Source organism: Drosophila mauritiana, chromosome 3L (assembly GCF_004382145.1).
Source record: "Drosophila mauritiana strain mau12 chromosome 3L, ASM438214v1, whole genome shotgun sequence".
In the NCBI taxonomy this organism is placed as follows: domain Eukaryota; kingdom Metazoa; phylum Arthropoda; class Insecta; order Diptera; family Drosophilidae; genus Drosophila; species Drosophila mauritiana.
In genome coordinates, this window is record NC_046669.1 from 19,280,289 (window position 1) to 19,293,191 (window position 12,903).

Sequence of the window (12,903 nt, forward strand, 5' to 3'; positions counted from 1 at the left end):
GGAAGAATACCAAAGGAAACAAGCTTTTCGCTTAAAAATACCATTTGGCGCCAATTAACAACGGTATCTTAACATTCAAATATGAAACTCATACGAATCAATTTTCATTCTTTTACTTTGGCTTATACAATCTGATGTTATGGGTAAAAATCAACACAAGTCGAAACAAACACAACCAAACAATTAAAAACTATTTATATTTGCGACTTAGTTTAATCACAGCTTAAATGTGATACATTTTATCCAAGCATATCGTTATGACCTGCATATAGCGATCCCAAAGACATCTAGTTTCTTGGTCCCTGCAAAGCATTTAGAGTTCATTATCAAAAACATTAGTTGATTAATCTAGACAAGTACTCACCTTGATATTTCCAGATCCAAAACGCTTTGCGTTATGGAAGCCAAAAATTTATTCACTTGCTCACGGTTCCAGCCATTCTGACGCCAAGGATCAATAAGCTTCTCACAGAGATCGACGAAAAGATCGCGCAGCTCCCGATTACGATGCAAATTGCAGGCGATGGTGATCAGGGCGCGCCAGTAAGAACTGCAAATCAAATGAAGCAGATCAGTGGAAAGAAATTGTAAGATTGTCGATAAATTAGTCCTTACCGAAAGTTGCCATCCAGTTCGTGAAATGCGCGCTCGAGAAGAACGGGCTTGAGGCGCATGCAGACGAGGCTAAATGCAAGGACTAAACTAAATAATAGCTCTTGGGCGGTAGACAAATAAATCTCACTGCTTAATCTCCTTTTCCTTGTCGAGTAGACAACGCAACTCCCGCAAGTCCAAGAGAAACTCTTTGTCCATTTCGGTGTCATAGTACTCAGGTCCAGTGTGCTGCAATTAGTAATTTAGTTTCTCAAGGAATCAAGAGAACTATGCCATACCTGGTAAGTGTACGTCCAGTAGATCATGATGGCATGGGAGCAGGTCAACAAATCACTGAAGCTCAGGTATTGCAACTTCTTTTTGGTGGTTTCGAAGCGCAGGCAGGCCAGGAAAACAATGCAGGCGTACTTTCTGTAAGAGTGAAAGGTTTAGGTTTTTGAAAATCAATACATTGATCCTATTCATACTTTGCCAGATCGGTGGATATGAAGAAATGTTGCTTGATGTTGTTGGTCAACGTGCCGGGCATTTCCTCCACCGCCTTGAAAATGCGTTTTACGTTGTCAAATTGTCGGCTGAAGAGGAATTTGAAATATATTAGACTGTGCCTATGGAGTAGTGAAATTTACCCACCGAACCGATTTCAGCTTGACGCACGTCTTCTCGGCCACCTCGTCGAGGTCCTTGCGGTAGCGGGACGACAGCTTCTTGCCAAGAATTTCGCGAGCCACCACATCATCGATGGAGTAGTACTTCTCGGTGATAAGGTCACGCATATGTGGCTCCAGCTGGAAGCAGGATTGCTCCATCAGTTTGGTGGGTGCGTTTAGGTATAGTTCAATCAGGGAATAGGTGCGGTAATGATCCAGTACATCCGATGCAATCAAATCGCTGGGTGCGCCCATTGAGTGGCCAAAACCCTTCTGTTTCAGATAGGACACCGCCTCGCTGGCTGAAATTGTAAATCAAAGGAGTCGTTTTACATGAAACAAGATGGCAATTGGGAGAAGGAAACTTACAGGAGAAGCCTTCGATCCATAGCTGGTAAATTTCTGGATCGATGATTGTATAATTACTTATAAACACATCCACATCGGCCTGTAATTATTCAGTTTTATTATTTATTATTATTTTGGATCATCGGATATTTACCATTTTATTGTTGGTGTGACCGTTTTCTGAACTAGCTTTCCAATTGGATATATCGAAATGTGTGTTAGAGATGAAACACTGCGTGGCTTCAGCACAATCATCATATTATTCTATATTCTTTTCATTAATTTATAAGTCTTCTTAGAATGTAAGAAATCGGTCAAGTTTTCATAACATAAATAAATAATATTAATAAACAAACAAACGAAAATGTTCAGGGTAATTATGATAAAACCAAATTCGCTGTGATTTTGATTTGTAAGATGAAGCCATAAGTAAATCTTTAAAATTGTATTTCCCAGAAATCTTAAATTAAAATAAATAAGCGTTCCGATATTCAAAAACCAGAGATGGGGCACAGCTAGCGAGCAGGAATCACGACTATCGATAGCGCCGATAGCGGGCGATAGCTGCAACGCGCATGACAACTCTAGTTATCATGAGGAAGAAGAGGAGGATATCAACTTTTTTAGTAAATTAGTAAAGTTTAAGCTTAAAAAATGTAAATTGCAATGAACCACCAGTTGTATATAGGGCAATGCAACTTGAAAATGACCAGCGCGCAATTCGCATGTGAGTCGTGGTGAGCGCTGAAAAAAACGCGGATCGCGGCGGCAGCAACAGCAGCAGCAGCAACAACAACAACAACAACAGACCGTCCGTCGTCTCGGTAGACGTCGAATAATATACATATATCGCAATAATCCAATTGCAAGTAGCAATTCGATGAACAATTCAAGTGCATTACTATCGTTGGACCGCAGAATAAGTGAAAGTGAACTGGCATAACAATACTATGGAACAGGTTGACTCCTCCACCGAGCTGCACCTGAATAGGAAAGATCTGGCCGCGCTGGCCGAGGATGTTGTGAAAGAAGAGGTGATATTAGAAAGCTCCAGCCATCACCATCATCATCATCACCATCAGGTAGGAAAAAGGAGCAACAAACGGCTGCGTAAGGAGCGAATTTGGTTTTGGATTTCCCATTCGCTTTTCCTTTGGCGGGGTGGTTTTGGTTCCGGACAGTGTGTTTGGTTCAGGTTCTATCTAATGAATCCGAAACCGAATCTGGCTCGAAAACCGCTCCGCTTCGCTCTGCGCAGTTGTGGAAAGTGGGTGGTGGGTGGTTGGGCTAGGTGGCCTGGGGGTGGCGCAACTTGCGCCCTACGAAACGCTCCGTGCGACCCACTGGGCCACAGGCATTCCCCGTTCGCCTTCTCGCCTCCATCCACTCCCACTTTGCCTCCCCCTCCTCCTTCTCCCCCTCCACCCACCGCATTTGTGGCGCACAAATGTTGTGTATACCGATTTTCATTTTTCCCATGCTGTGTTGTTTACTTACATTCGAATTTTCTTTCCCGATTCCTGTGCAAATCGCATTGGATTAAATCGCAAACGCCATCAATTGGCCGCTGGACACTCACCCACATACATGTGACGAACGTGGGAATATGTGCGCTATGGTAATGCAGTTGGACACCAAGATTCGCATGGTCACATCCTCCTCCAACGACAACAGTGGTAGCGGCGGCGCCAGTGGCGGTACAAGCGGAGCGGGCGGAGGCAACGGCGGTGGCGGTGTGGTTTCGGTGCCCGTATCCCTGCCCATCGGTTCGATGATAACCGGCACTACCTTCAATGTGATCACGCCCGACCAGCTGCCCCCCCACTTCAAGCCGATGCTGTGCGTCGACAACAATGGCTACCTGTCCGGCAGCACGGTCAGCATGGGCAACGACCTCAAGACGATCGTCATCCAGCAGCAGCAGACGCAACCAGGCGGCGGCGGTGGCGGCGCCAATAATGCGGGCACCAATACGACCGCCACGAATACGATTGGACTGAACCACGATGGCTCCGGGAGCAACAATAGCCACGACAGTCTGGCCACCTTGGAGCACGCCGCGGGCGGAGCGAGTGGCGTCGGCGGTGGCGGCGGCGGAACGGGTGGTGGCTCCTCGGGCTGGTCGGAGAACCCGTCCACCCAGCACAATGAGGTCTTCCAGATCCGATGCAAAACCACCTGCGCCGAGTTATACCGCAGCAAGCTGGGCTCCGGCGGCCGTGGACGCTGTGTGAAGTACAAGGACAAGTGGCATACGCCCAGTGAGTTTGAGCATGTGTGTGGCCGGGGCTCCAGCAAGGATTGGAAGCGTTCGATCAAGTATGGCGGCAAATCGCTGCAGTCCCTCATCGACGAGGGTACGCTCACGCCGCACGCGACCAACTGCAGCTGCACCGTCTGCTGCGACGACGAAGCAGGTGAGTCAGGTGAGACGATCAACAATTACTACACACATACCCCTCCCCCCTTTTCCATGGCGCACCGAGTTGACCTGGTCATCGGTCCGTCATGGTGTCCCAAGTGCAGGACTCGCGCACAAACCGAATTCATAACACCACAGCTTTGGAAACCCACCTGTCTTCTGTTTATAAAAATTTTTTTGTTTGCAACCATAGGGCTTAAACAATAAATAAATAATTGAATGTCTTACTCAGCAAGGGCATATTGGGCAAAAATGTTGCAATAAATAATATTAACACTTTCTTATTCTCACGTGTGCAAGTCATATTGTAACTCGATACAAAATCTCATTAAGGAATGATATATTGCTTTAAAAACAGGTTTTTCAAATGCAACATTGCATAATAAATATAGATTAATAAGAAAGAGCGTAGTAACTAGCAATAGACAAAATAGTTTAAAATTTATTGAGCTTGCTGATATGCAAACATATTGAGAGTACATCTCGCCTGTTAATTAAAAGCAATTTAAAATTGATTGCTCTTGACAACAACTAATAATGCTACTTTTTAAGTCACTCGGACAGGACATTCGTTTCAAATGTAATTCTGATTTATTGAAAACAACTCATTACTTTGATCGGCCGCAAATCGTAATAGTTTGATAACTAATTAATAACTGAGGCAAGCAAATAGTCCTTTCTAGTTAACTTCAATGTGAAGCCCTTGTTATGTCTTCTCCAGTTTTGCCGAGCCCTATGTGCATCCAACTGGACCCAAGTACAACCATTTGTTTAACCCCCTTACACGCTCATCTTGTTTAGCTTCCGGCCCTGTCCGTCTCTTCACACCGTACAAGCGTCGGAAGCGGAATCAAACTGATCTCGATATGGAGTCTGGACCCAAACGCAAACGTAACACCCATCATAGTAACAACAACAACAGTAACACCAATAACAACAACACGAGCGGGAGCGGCGCCAACAACTGTGTGGATGTGACTGCAGCTGTGGCTGCTGCAACAGCCAGCGTGGTGGACGAGAACAACATGTTCCTGTCGGAAGAGAACATCACGTCCAAGGATGAGCCGTGGGCAGCGCTCAACGACAGCCTGGACACCTCCACCGAGCTGGTCGATCAGTCGCAGATGGGCAACACTTACGAACGGGAAACGTTCGTGGTGAACATCAACGATGGATCCTCCATCGCCGTCCTGGACACCAGCCAGTCGATGAAGAACATCGAGCACGTGTACTGCACCATGGTCAAGGCGACCAATGACTTCAAACGCATGCTTAACGACATGAAGCAGTCCTTCGAGCGTCGCCTCGAGGTTCTGCAAAAGGAGCGCGATGCAGCGGTCAGCGCGATGCGTGTCCAAGTGCACGCGGACATCGATGATCCAAATATATCAGGCTCCCTGCACGGCAACGAGATCATTTCTGCTAAGAAGGTATGTTTTGATACTACAGATATCAATCGATATCTTACTTATATTTTCAATTTTAAATAGTGCGCCAACTGTAACCGCGAAGCATTGGCCGAGTGCTCACTGTGCCGAAAGACGCCGTACTGCTCGGAGTTCTGCCAGCGGAAGGATTGGAATGCTCACCAGGTGGAGTGCACAAGGAATCCACAAACGACAACGCAGCAGGTCATGCTGTTGATCGACGATCAGTCCTAAGCAACGTAACGAAATGTACATACAAATTTTACTACTAATTAATACGATTATAGGAAGTCGCCCCCCCAAAGTCCATAAAGTCCTTGCAGTTCGGTCCAGGTCATCCACCTGTAGTCCACTCCCACTCCTTCCCCCCTCGACAGGCCCCCCCCCCCCCCCACCCCAAAAAAAAAAAAATCCCCTTAGCAAGCCTGCATCCTCTTAGACGTATGTCCTACATTAATGTAATTCTTAACGTACATATAACTATATAAATATATATACATTTTACTATTGAACGTAGGGCAAGCCAGCAAAGAAAAAAATAACAAAAAACAAGCGAAACGAAAGTAAAATTAATTAAAAAAAGAGTAAAATGTAGCAAGCGAAAATCAAAGCAAGTGCAAAGGCGTAGAGAATTAAGCTACGATATGAAAGTAAAAAGTGAAGAAGAACTAAACCGATTACTTGTAATTCAATTTAAATTAAATTAAATTAATAATAGTTGCAAGCGCATAGCATAACTAACGTGAGACCCCAAGCATCCAAACACCCAGCCCCCCCGCACCCGCCCCATTCAAAAACACACAATCGACAGTGAAAAACAACTAGATAAAACCTAAGCGATGATAAAGTTCTGAAATTACCATACATATTCGTCGATGTATACACTTTTCATTAGACTGTAAGCGCATAGTTAAACTTTTAACATTATACCATTATAATTTTATGGATACTACTGCCCGTTACAAGCATCCAATAAAGATTTCAAACAAACAAGCTAAATAAATCCACAGTACGCAGTAAACGCAATCCGAATTCCAATTCCAATTAAAATTTCAATTACAAACATACATACATATGCATATTTGCCCGCACAGTAATCGAATCGTAATGTAAACATACATATAGCTGAAAATGGAAAATGGAAAATTGAAAATGGACAACTTACAGTTTGTTTGTTAGCTGTGTGTAAATGTGTCTCGTAGGGTTTTCCCCGTTCTCCCGTTTGTAAAGTTTTGCCTACGCCCCCCAGCTGATGTAACAATTCTTATAGTCTGTAGTCTCCATATGCTAATACATTTATATATGTAGTATATATAATAAACAACTAGCTATATATTCCGATTCACGCACACACGCGCCACGTACACAGCGAGAAACACACACACACACAGTAAATCGCCACTCGTGCGACAATCGCAGATGGAAAACACGTTACTTTCGATTTTCGGGCCTGACCGCCTGACCAATTCAATTTGAAATCTTTATTTTCATGTCTGTAATGGTTTCGGATGTTGCACTCAATTGAAGCCAAGCCACATTGTTCAGATACAGATAAAGATACAGATACACTGCAGAAAATGAAATCAACGCCCTCTCATCAACACACAAAACACAAATCAAAAATCGAACGCGAGTGCAGATAGGAATATATCGAGAGAAGTGCAGATGAAAAGATCGACAAAATATATACATACATTTAAATGTACAAAGCCTACCATTTGTGTCGTGTTACTTTTTGGTTTCCTTATGCTTACCTAATTTCAAAATACAATACAATTTAGGTTGAAGTTCAAGCTTCTTCGTATCCATTCACATGTTGTTACACTGCGGGAAACTCAAAAGCTTAAGGATTCTTTGAGATAGGTTTTATGTTTTAAGTGGAAATAGTGAGAAGTTTCCAACGTTGATGTCCACGGAGTATGATTTCATCATCCATATACACTTTATAGAATGCTTCAAGGATGCTAGCATCCTCCTGTAAGTACTGCACTCATTGTCCAGATCGAGTCGAGTCCAAGTAAAAGCATGTATTTGTTAGTTATTATGCACATGTTTCATTTATTATTGCATTTCATGTTGCTGTGTGTGTAGCATTATTATCGAATTATCAGTATGCTTACTATTATTGTATTCTATTACCAAAAATAATTTCTTAAAACTTGTTTACTCGTTTAATTTATTTATAGGTATATTATCAATTATTTTAAGTTTGCATTCTGCAACTGCTCGGCGTTGAGTGTTTGCTATGTAATTGGATTTATACTTGCCAGCGGTAACTCGGTAACTTGTTCAATAATTCACTTTTGCTCAAACTACAATTACTTGGAACTCAAAACTCCAGCGGAAAGTAGAATGTTTTTAAATCTATATTCGTGTCCGTGGGCGCGGGTTGTGGGTGGGGCGGGGTGGTGTGGGGCTGGTGCACATAGAACGAAACCGATATTTAAACATACTTTTGTTTATTCTGCTGTCTAGATTAGCGTTTGTTGCTATTGGCATTAGTAACTAATTTGTGTGATAGATTTTCGGATTCGGTTTTGTGTGTGGGGTTCACTAAGTATTAAGACTTTGTTTCATAATAAGTTGATACAAAACATATACGTACAATTAACGTGCCTAAAAGTTATAACATTTTTAATTTGCTAAATAATAAATTTATGGGTATTTCGCTGCTGCCCAATAAGTAAACAATATATATATATATAAAGAATTGCCGAATGGGTCCCTAATATGGGGAACTGGTTTACAAACACAACGTTTAAACGGTTAAGATCGGGATTAGGGATTGAACAAAGCCAATGGAAGGACATTTGAGGATTAGTATAGCGTTTAACCTAGCCCGAGGCGCGGGCGACGCTCTAAGAAAGACTTTTTTACATACAATACATCGTTTGTTCGCGTTATCATATTCTTCTTTTGTTTGGAATCACAAATGTTAGCTAGTATTTAAATACACATGTAGGTAAGACATTCAAAAAGGAAAATCGGGGATTTCGTTTAGCGTGGAGAATGCTCTTGGTGGTGATGGTGTTAGAGAGACGACGGCTGTGGTGGTGATAAAATGGGTGGCAAAGTGCGGCAACCTTCAAGCTGCTACTGCTACTGCTCCTGCTCCAGCTCCAGTTTCTGCTCTGCTGGATTCACTCCAAATTTCGCACCTCGAATCTCTTGTACGTGTAGTTGATAAAGACCCAGTCCTTCGCAATCTCACCGCCCTGCGGTATGGGCGCCGATGCTGCAATGGATGCACGTTAGTCTCGTGTGCTCGTCCCTTTGGTTAGCAATATACTTACGTATCTCCAGCGACACATCGGGAAACTCGTCGAAGTTGGACGTATCGTCGATTGAGCGCACTTCAACGGGTATGGCCGCGGGACGCTCACGTATGTGCTCCCAGTCAACTCCCCGGAAGAACGGCACGGACTTCAGATCCTCGAGACCGCGCTGGGAACCCAGCCGGCGATCGGCCTCGCAGCAGAAGTTGATGATCGTCTCCTTGGCCTCCTCCGATATGGGGATCTCTGGGGGAAATATCAGCGTCTCGCGCCAGTTCATCACCTTGCGGTAGGTATCCTGGGGATTGTCCGAGCAGAACGGAGGATAGCCCATCAGCATTTCGTACATGATGACTCCCAGGGACCACCAGTCGCAGGCGGGTCCGTAGCCAGTCTGCAGGAATACTTCGGGAGCAATATAGTCCGGCGTTCCCACGGTGCTGTAGGCGAGGGCGCGTCGATTTCGCTTCCACGACTCGGCACGTCGCTTGGAGTCCATCGGACTGCAGGACAAGCTAGTTTATTTAATAACTACAAGCTTGGTTTGTTTCACTGCTTACCTGGCACAAGTGCCAATAAAATCGGATGGTTTCGCCTGCGACAAGTCCCGATAAAAGTCTGTTCGATGCGACTTCTTTAAGCCAGTGCACAGTCCGAAGTCGGAGAGCTAAAATAATAATGGAATTTAGTGGCATTTTAGTGTGTTTATCATCTCAATTATCTGGATCCCACTTACCTTCAGATGCCCTCGCGCATCCAGCAGCAAGTTATCGGGCTTGATATCCCTGTGTATGAAACCGAGTTTGTGAATAGAATCGATCGCCAATGCCGTCTCACTGATATAGAACTGTGTGCCCTCCTCGGATAGCGTGTCCTTCTTCATCAAAAGCGTCATCATATCACCACCAGGCAAGAACTCCATTATTAAATATAAATTGACGGGATCCTGTGAAAATGTATTTCAAAAACATTTATGTTTATTCTGTTTATTCCTGAGGAAGAAAGTTATTTTAGGCACTAATATGTTTTATAAAAACCTTATGCATTCCATTTATGTAAGTGTATTTATATTCATTGTAAAATAATTGTGATGAGTCCCCAATGCAGAAATATGTTATTAAAATTTTTAACTTGAGAGAAATGGCGATTCAGGGTAGGCAGGTTCGCCTGTAGCAAGAACTTTCACCGAGAAGAAGTGAACGAAAGAGAATCGAGAAAAAAACAACAAAGGCGGCCCACGCAGAGAATGAGAGAGGGAGCGAGAGAGAGAGACGTGACCATATGATTGGCAAAGGCGCTTTTGGCATTTGCAGTTGTATTGGTTTATTGATTTTTTTGTCCGTGTTTTAACACAATTCTTTTGTTATGTGCGCTGCCGCCTGCCCCTTCACCCCATCGCCCTTTCTCCCACCCACTCCGTATCATCATTGTTTTTGTTGTAGCTGGCGCTCGTCACTCACCTGGAAACTGTAGTACATCTTGACCACCCACTGATGATCGGCCTCCACCAGGACATCGCGCTCGGCGCGTACGTGTGCCACCTGCTCCTTTTCCAGCATGTCCGCTTTGCGCAGCACCTTCATGGCGTACACATGTCCCGTGTCCTTTTTCTGCACCAGACGCACTTCACCGAACGCGCCGCGTCCGATGACTTTGAGGGCCTCAAAATCCTCCACACCAAGGCGCAATCGCTTCAGCCGGAGATACTCCGTCTCCTTTTGGGCATGCTGCAGACGCTTCTCCTGGCGCTGCGCCTCCGACAGGCTCTCGTCCTTCAGCTGCGCCTCCAGCTTTGCAAGGCGCTGCTTTCGCTCGCCATACTGCGTCACCAGGTTGCTGTAGTAGTTCTCCAACGTCACCTTGGCCTTGGTGGCCTTGTCCAGTGTGTGGTCGCTGAATCTGATCGAGGCACCGTCCGCGTCCTGCGTTCTGCTGCTCATCATCTAAGCTGGGGTTTTTGTCCTGGTCACCTCGGTCCTGTTTGGGGCTTGTGTGTGTGCTCCCTGCGATGTCGGTGCGTGTGCGTGTGTGTGGTGAGGAGTTATGCACTTGCCAATGCACACACACTGCTTTCTTCGCCCGTTTCTTGCCTTTTTCCTCGGTAATTTGTTGAAATTCCTCCCTCTGCTGCTTCTTCTTCAAGAGCCATTCGCATTGTGCATCCCCAACAAAGCAAAGTTGGCTGCGCTCCAGTGGGGCTATCGATAGCTAATCGATTGATTTTAGAACTTTAGTGCTTTTGGCTAGCAACTAGTGATGACAATTGAGCTTTCACAGACAATTGTATAAATTTTGAGTAATGAAATCAGGTTCATGACATTGAATATATTTATTGAAATTGATCAAATTTACTTAAATTTACTCAAAGATAGTTTATAATAAAACAGTACTCTTATTAAGAAGCACAGCTTAATTAATAATTAAATTATCTTAGCTTTAACCGTTTAGCTTAATTCTCGCCAAAAGGCTTTTACTTCGAAAACTGGCATCACTGCCACCAGTCCAATTAGTAAATAAATAGAACTTACCGACTTGGGATAAATTTTTCCATGTTAGGCGTACAACAACCAGCTGCCTTTGCTAATCCGGCCACTTGACGCCTGTGACAGTCCCACAAAATGAGCATAGTCAGCTAATAATGGCCCGCATCACCAGTATTCTGGACTTGGACCCCAGTTCTCTGTTGTACATTTTCAAGCTTCTGAGTTTGGAAGACCAGTTGCACTTGGCGCGTTGCTGTCGCCTTTTTAGGGACGCCTTTCTTCACCTGCATCGCCATGATTTCCAGGATGTTGTTGACAAGGATATGAGCATTAGGACTCTGGAGGATTGGCGCACCTTTCTATGGCTCTGTGGCAGCCGCATCGGTACACTGGAATCCCACTTTGACGATGATCACCCGCTGCAGCTGCTCCCGATGATCAGCAGACACTGCTACCGACTGAAGTCCATCTCCATATACAATGCAACAGTGGCGCGGGCGCAACCGTATCTATTGCGGATGAGCTCATTGGAAAAGGTGTACGTGCGCAACTACAAGAGCACCAGCAAGGATCTAATAAAAGCCATTGGGATACACCTTCCCCGGGTCAACAGTCTGAGCCTGGAGAGCTTTGAACGAAAGGAGTGTAAGCGCTCTTTAATGTTCATCTGATCACAACAATCTTATCTAATTGCTTCTCCCTTTACAGTACAAGAAGTACGTCAGTTTAGCGAGATGCTGGAACTTGGCTTGTACGACGAGGTGACCGCCTCGGAATTCGCAACAATTGTGAAACCCATGCGGAAGCTGCGATGCCTTCAGCTGCGCAACGGCAAACGCTTTCTGACTACCAGCAATCTCAGGATGCTGGCCACCAACTGCCGCCACCTGGAGAAGCTGACGTTCAATGACTGCGACGCCGATCTGTTGGTCCTGCCGCAGTTTGCAAACCTCAAGTACCTGCAATTATACTGCGCGGAGGACATGAAGACGCGCCTGTTCAAGGCACTGGCCAAAAGCCAGTGCTCCATTCAGTTGGAATACCTCATTCTGCACCGCAAACGCTGGATTGACGAGGAGCAGGCGCAGTACATCAGTGCTTTGAAGTCTCTCCGATGGCTGGTCTGCAAGCCTCGTGACGATCTGTGCGTTCGCCACTTGGCGGAGTTGAGTCGATTAGAGTGCCTTTCCATACAGTCCGCTCGTGAGATTGGAGAAACGCATCTCTCCCTTTTGGTGGCCAACAATGAGCGGCTTCGGTATCTGAACATCTGCTATTGCCTGGGTATCACTGACGCCTTCGTTTTGGACACTCTGGCCAGCTTATCAATACGCTCAGCTCATCAAGCCCTAGAGCTATTTGCTGCGGCCACTGACATCAGGCATGACATCATGGAGCGGGTGAGTAATCTAAAGCACATACATATATTTAAAAGTCCTTTTGTTAATGTGCCACTTTGTGCTTCGTTTGCAGCTACCGTCCGAATTTCCCCTGAAAATGCTCCGCTTGAACTTCGAGTGCAGCGATGGAATGACCAGCGACGGACACTTCTATGCCGATGAGCCGGAATTCGATCGTCAAGCCGTGTGAGGCCTTATTCGTTCAACAACGAATGTTTCTTTAATCATTACCAAAAATACAACGTAAATTATTTAATCTTTATACGCAGCTTTATTCGTGATT

At 44.9% G+C, this 12,903-nt stretch overlaps 4 protein-coding genes across 6 annotated transcripts; 2 read left to right on the plus strand and 2 right to left on the minus strand.

Annotated features, from left to right (window-relative positions):
- Window positions 1–191: 191 nt before the first annotated feature.
- On the minus strand, window positions 192–1,839 carry LOC117141448 (acidic fibroblast growth factor intracellular-binding protein). The gene is made up of 9 exons (XM_033304902.1): window positions 1,768–1,839; window positions 1,635–1,713; window positions 1,249–1,567; window positions 1,083–1,190; window positions 894–1,026; window positions 743–843; window positions 616–684; window positions 365–550; window positions 192–302 (listed from the first exon to the last, which is right to left on the minus strand). Exons 1-9 carry the CDS (start codon window positions 1,768–1,770, stop codon window positions 224–226), a joined length of 1,077 nt encoding a protein of 358 aa, XP_033160793.1. The 5' UTR covers window positions 1,771–1,839; the 3' UTR covers window positions 192–223.
- A 355-nt stretch (window positions 1,840–2,194) lies between these two features.
- Window positions 2,195–7,167, plus strand: LOC117139442 (deformed epidermal autoregulatory factor 1). Of its 2 annotated transcripts, none has more exons than XM_033301745.1 (4): window positions 2,195–2,695; window positions 3,241–4,039; window positions 4,837–5,465; window positions 5,526–7,167. In XM_033301745.1, the coding sequence occupies exons 1-4, from the start codon at window positions 2,564–2,566 to the stop codon at window positions 5,694–5,696; spliced, it is 1,731 nt and encodes a 576-aa protein (XP_033157636.1). In that variant the 5' UTR covers window positions 2,195–2,563; the 3' UTR covers window positions 5,697–7,167. The 2 variants fall into 2 exon arrangements, with proteins under 2 accessions (XP_033157636.1, XP_033157637.1); XM_033301746.1 differs by having other exon boundaries at window positions 3,241–4,030.
- Window positions 7,168–7,725: 558 nt separating this feature from the next.
- LOC117139443 (serine/threonine-protein kinase tricorner) lies at window positions 7,726–10,901 on the minus strand. Of its 2 annotated transcripts, none has more exons than XM_033301748.1 (5): window positions 10,198–10,901; window positions 9,474–9,683; window positions 9,298–9,404; window positions 8,756–9,240; window positions 7,726–8,697 (listed from the first exon to the last, which is right to left on the minus strand). In XM_033301748.1, the coding sequence occupies exons 1-5, from the start codon at window positions 10,678–10,680 to the stop codon at window positions 8,603–8,605; spliced, it is 1,380 nt and encodes a 459-aa protein (XP_033157639.1). In that variant the 5' UTR covers window positions 10,681–10,901; the 3' UTR covers window positions 7,726–8,602. The 2 variants fall into 2 exon arrangements, with proteins under 2 accessions (XP_033157639.1, XP_033157638.1); XM_033301747.1 differs by having other exon boundaries at window positions 8,756–9,252.
- Window positions 10,902–11,227: 326 nt separating this feature from the next.
- On the plus strand, window positions 11,228–12,882 carry LOC117141311. Its single transcript, XM_033304697.1, has 3 exons — window positions 11,228–11,865; window positions 11,929–12,620; window positions 12,694–12,882. Exons 1-3 carry the CDS (start codon window positions 11,376–11,378, stop codon window positions 12,808–12,810), a joined length of 1,299 nt encoding a protein of 432 aa, XP_033160588.1. The 5' UTR covers window positions 11,228–11,375; the 3' UTR covers window positions 12,811–12,882.
- Window positions 12,883–12,903: the final 21 nt, after the last annotated feature.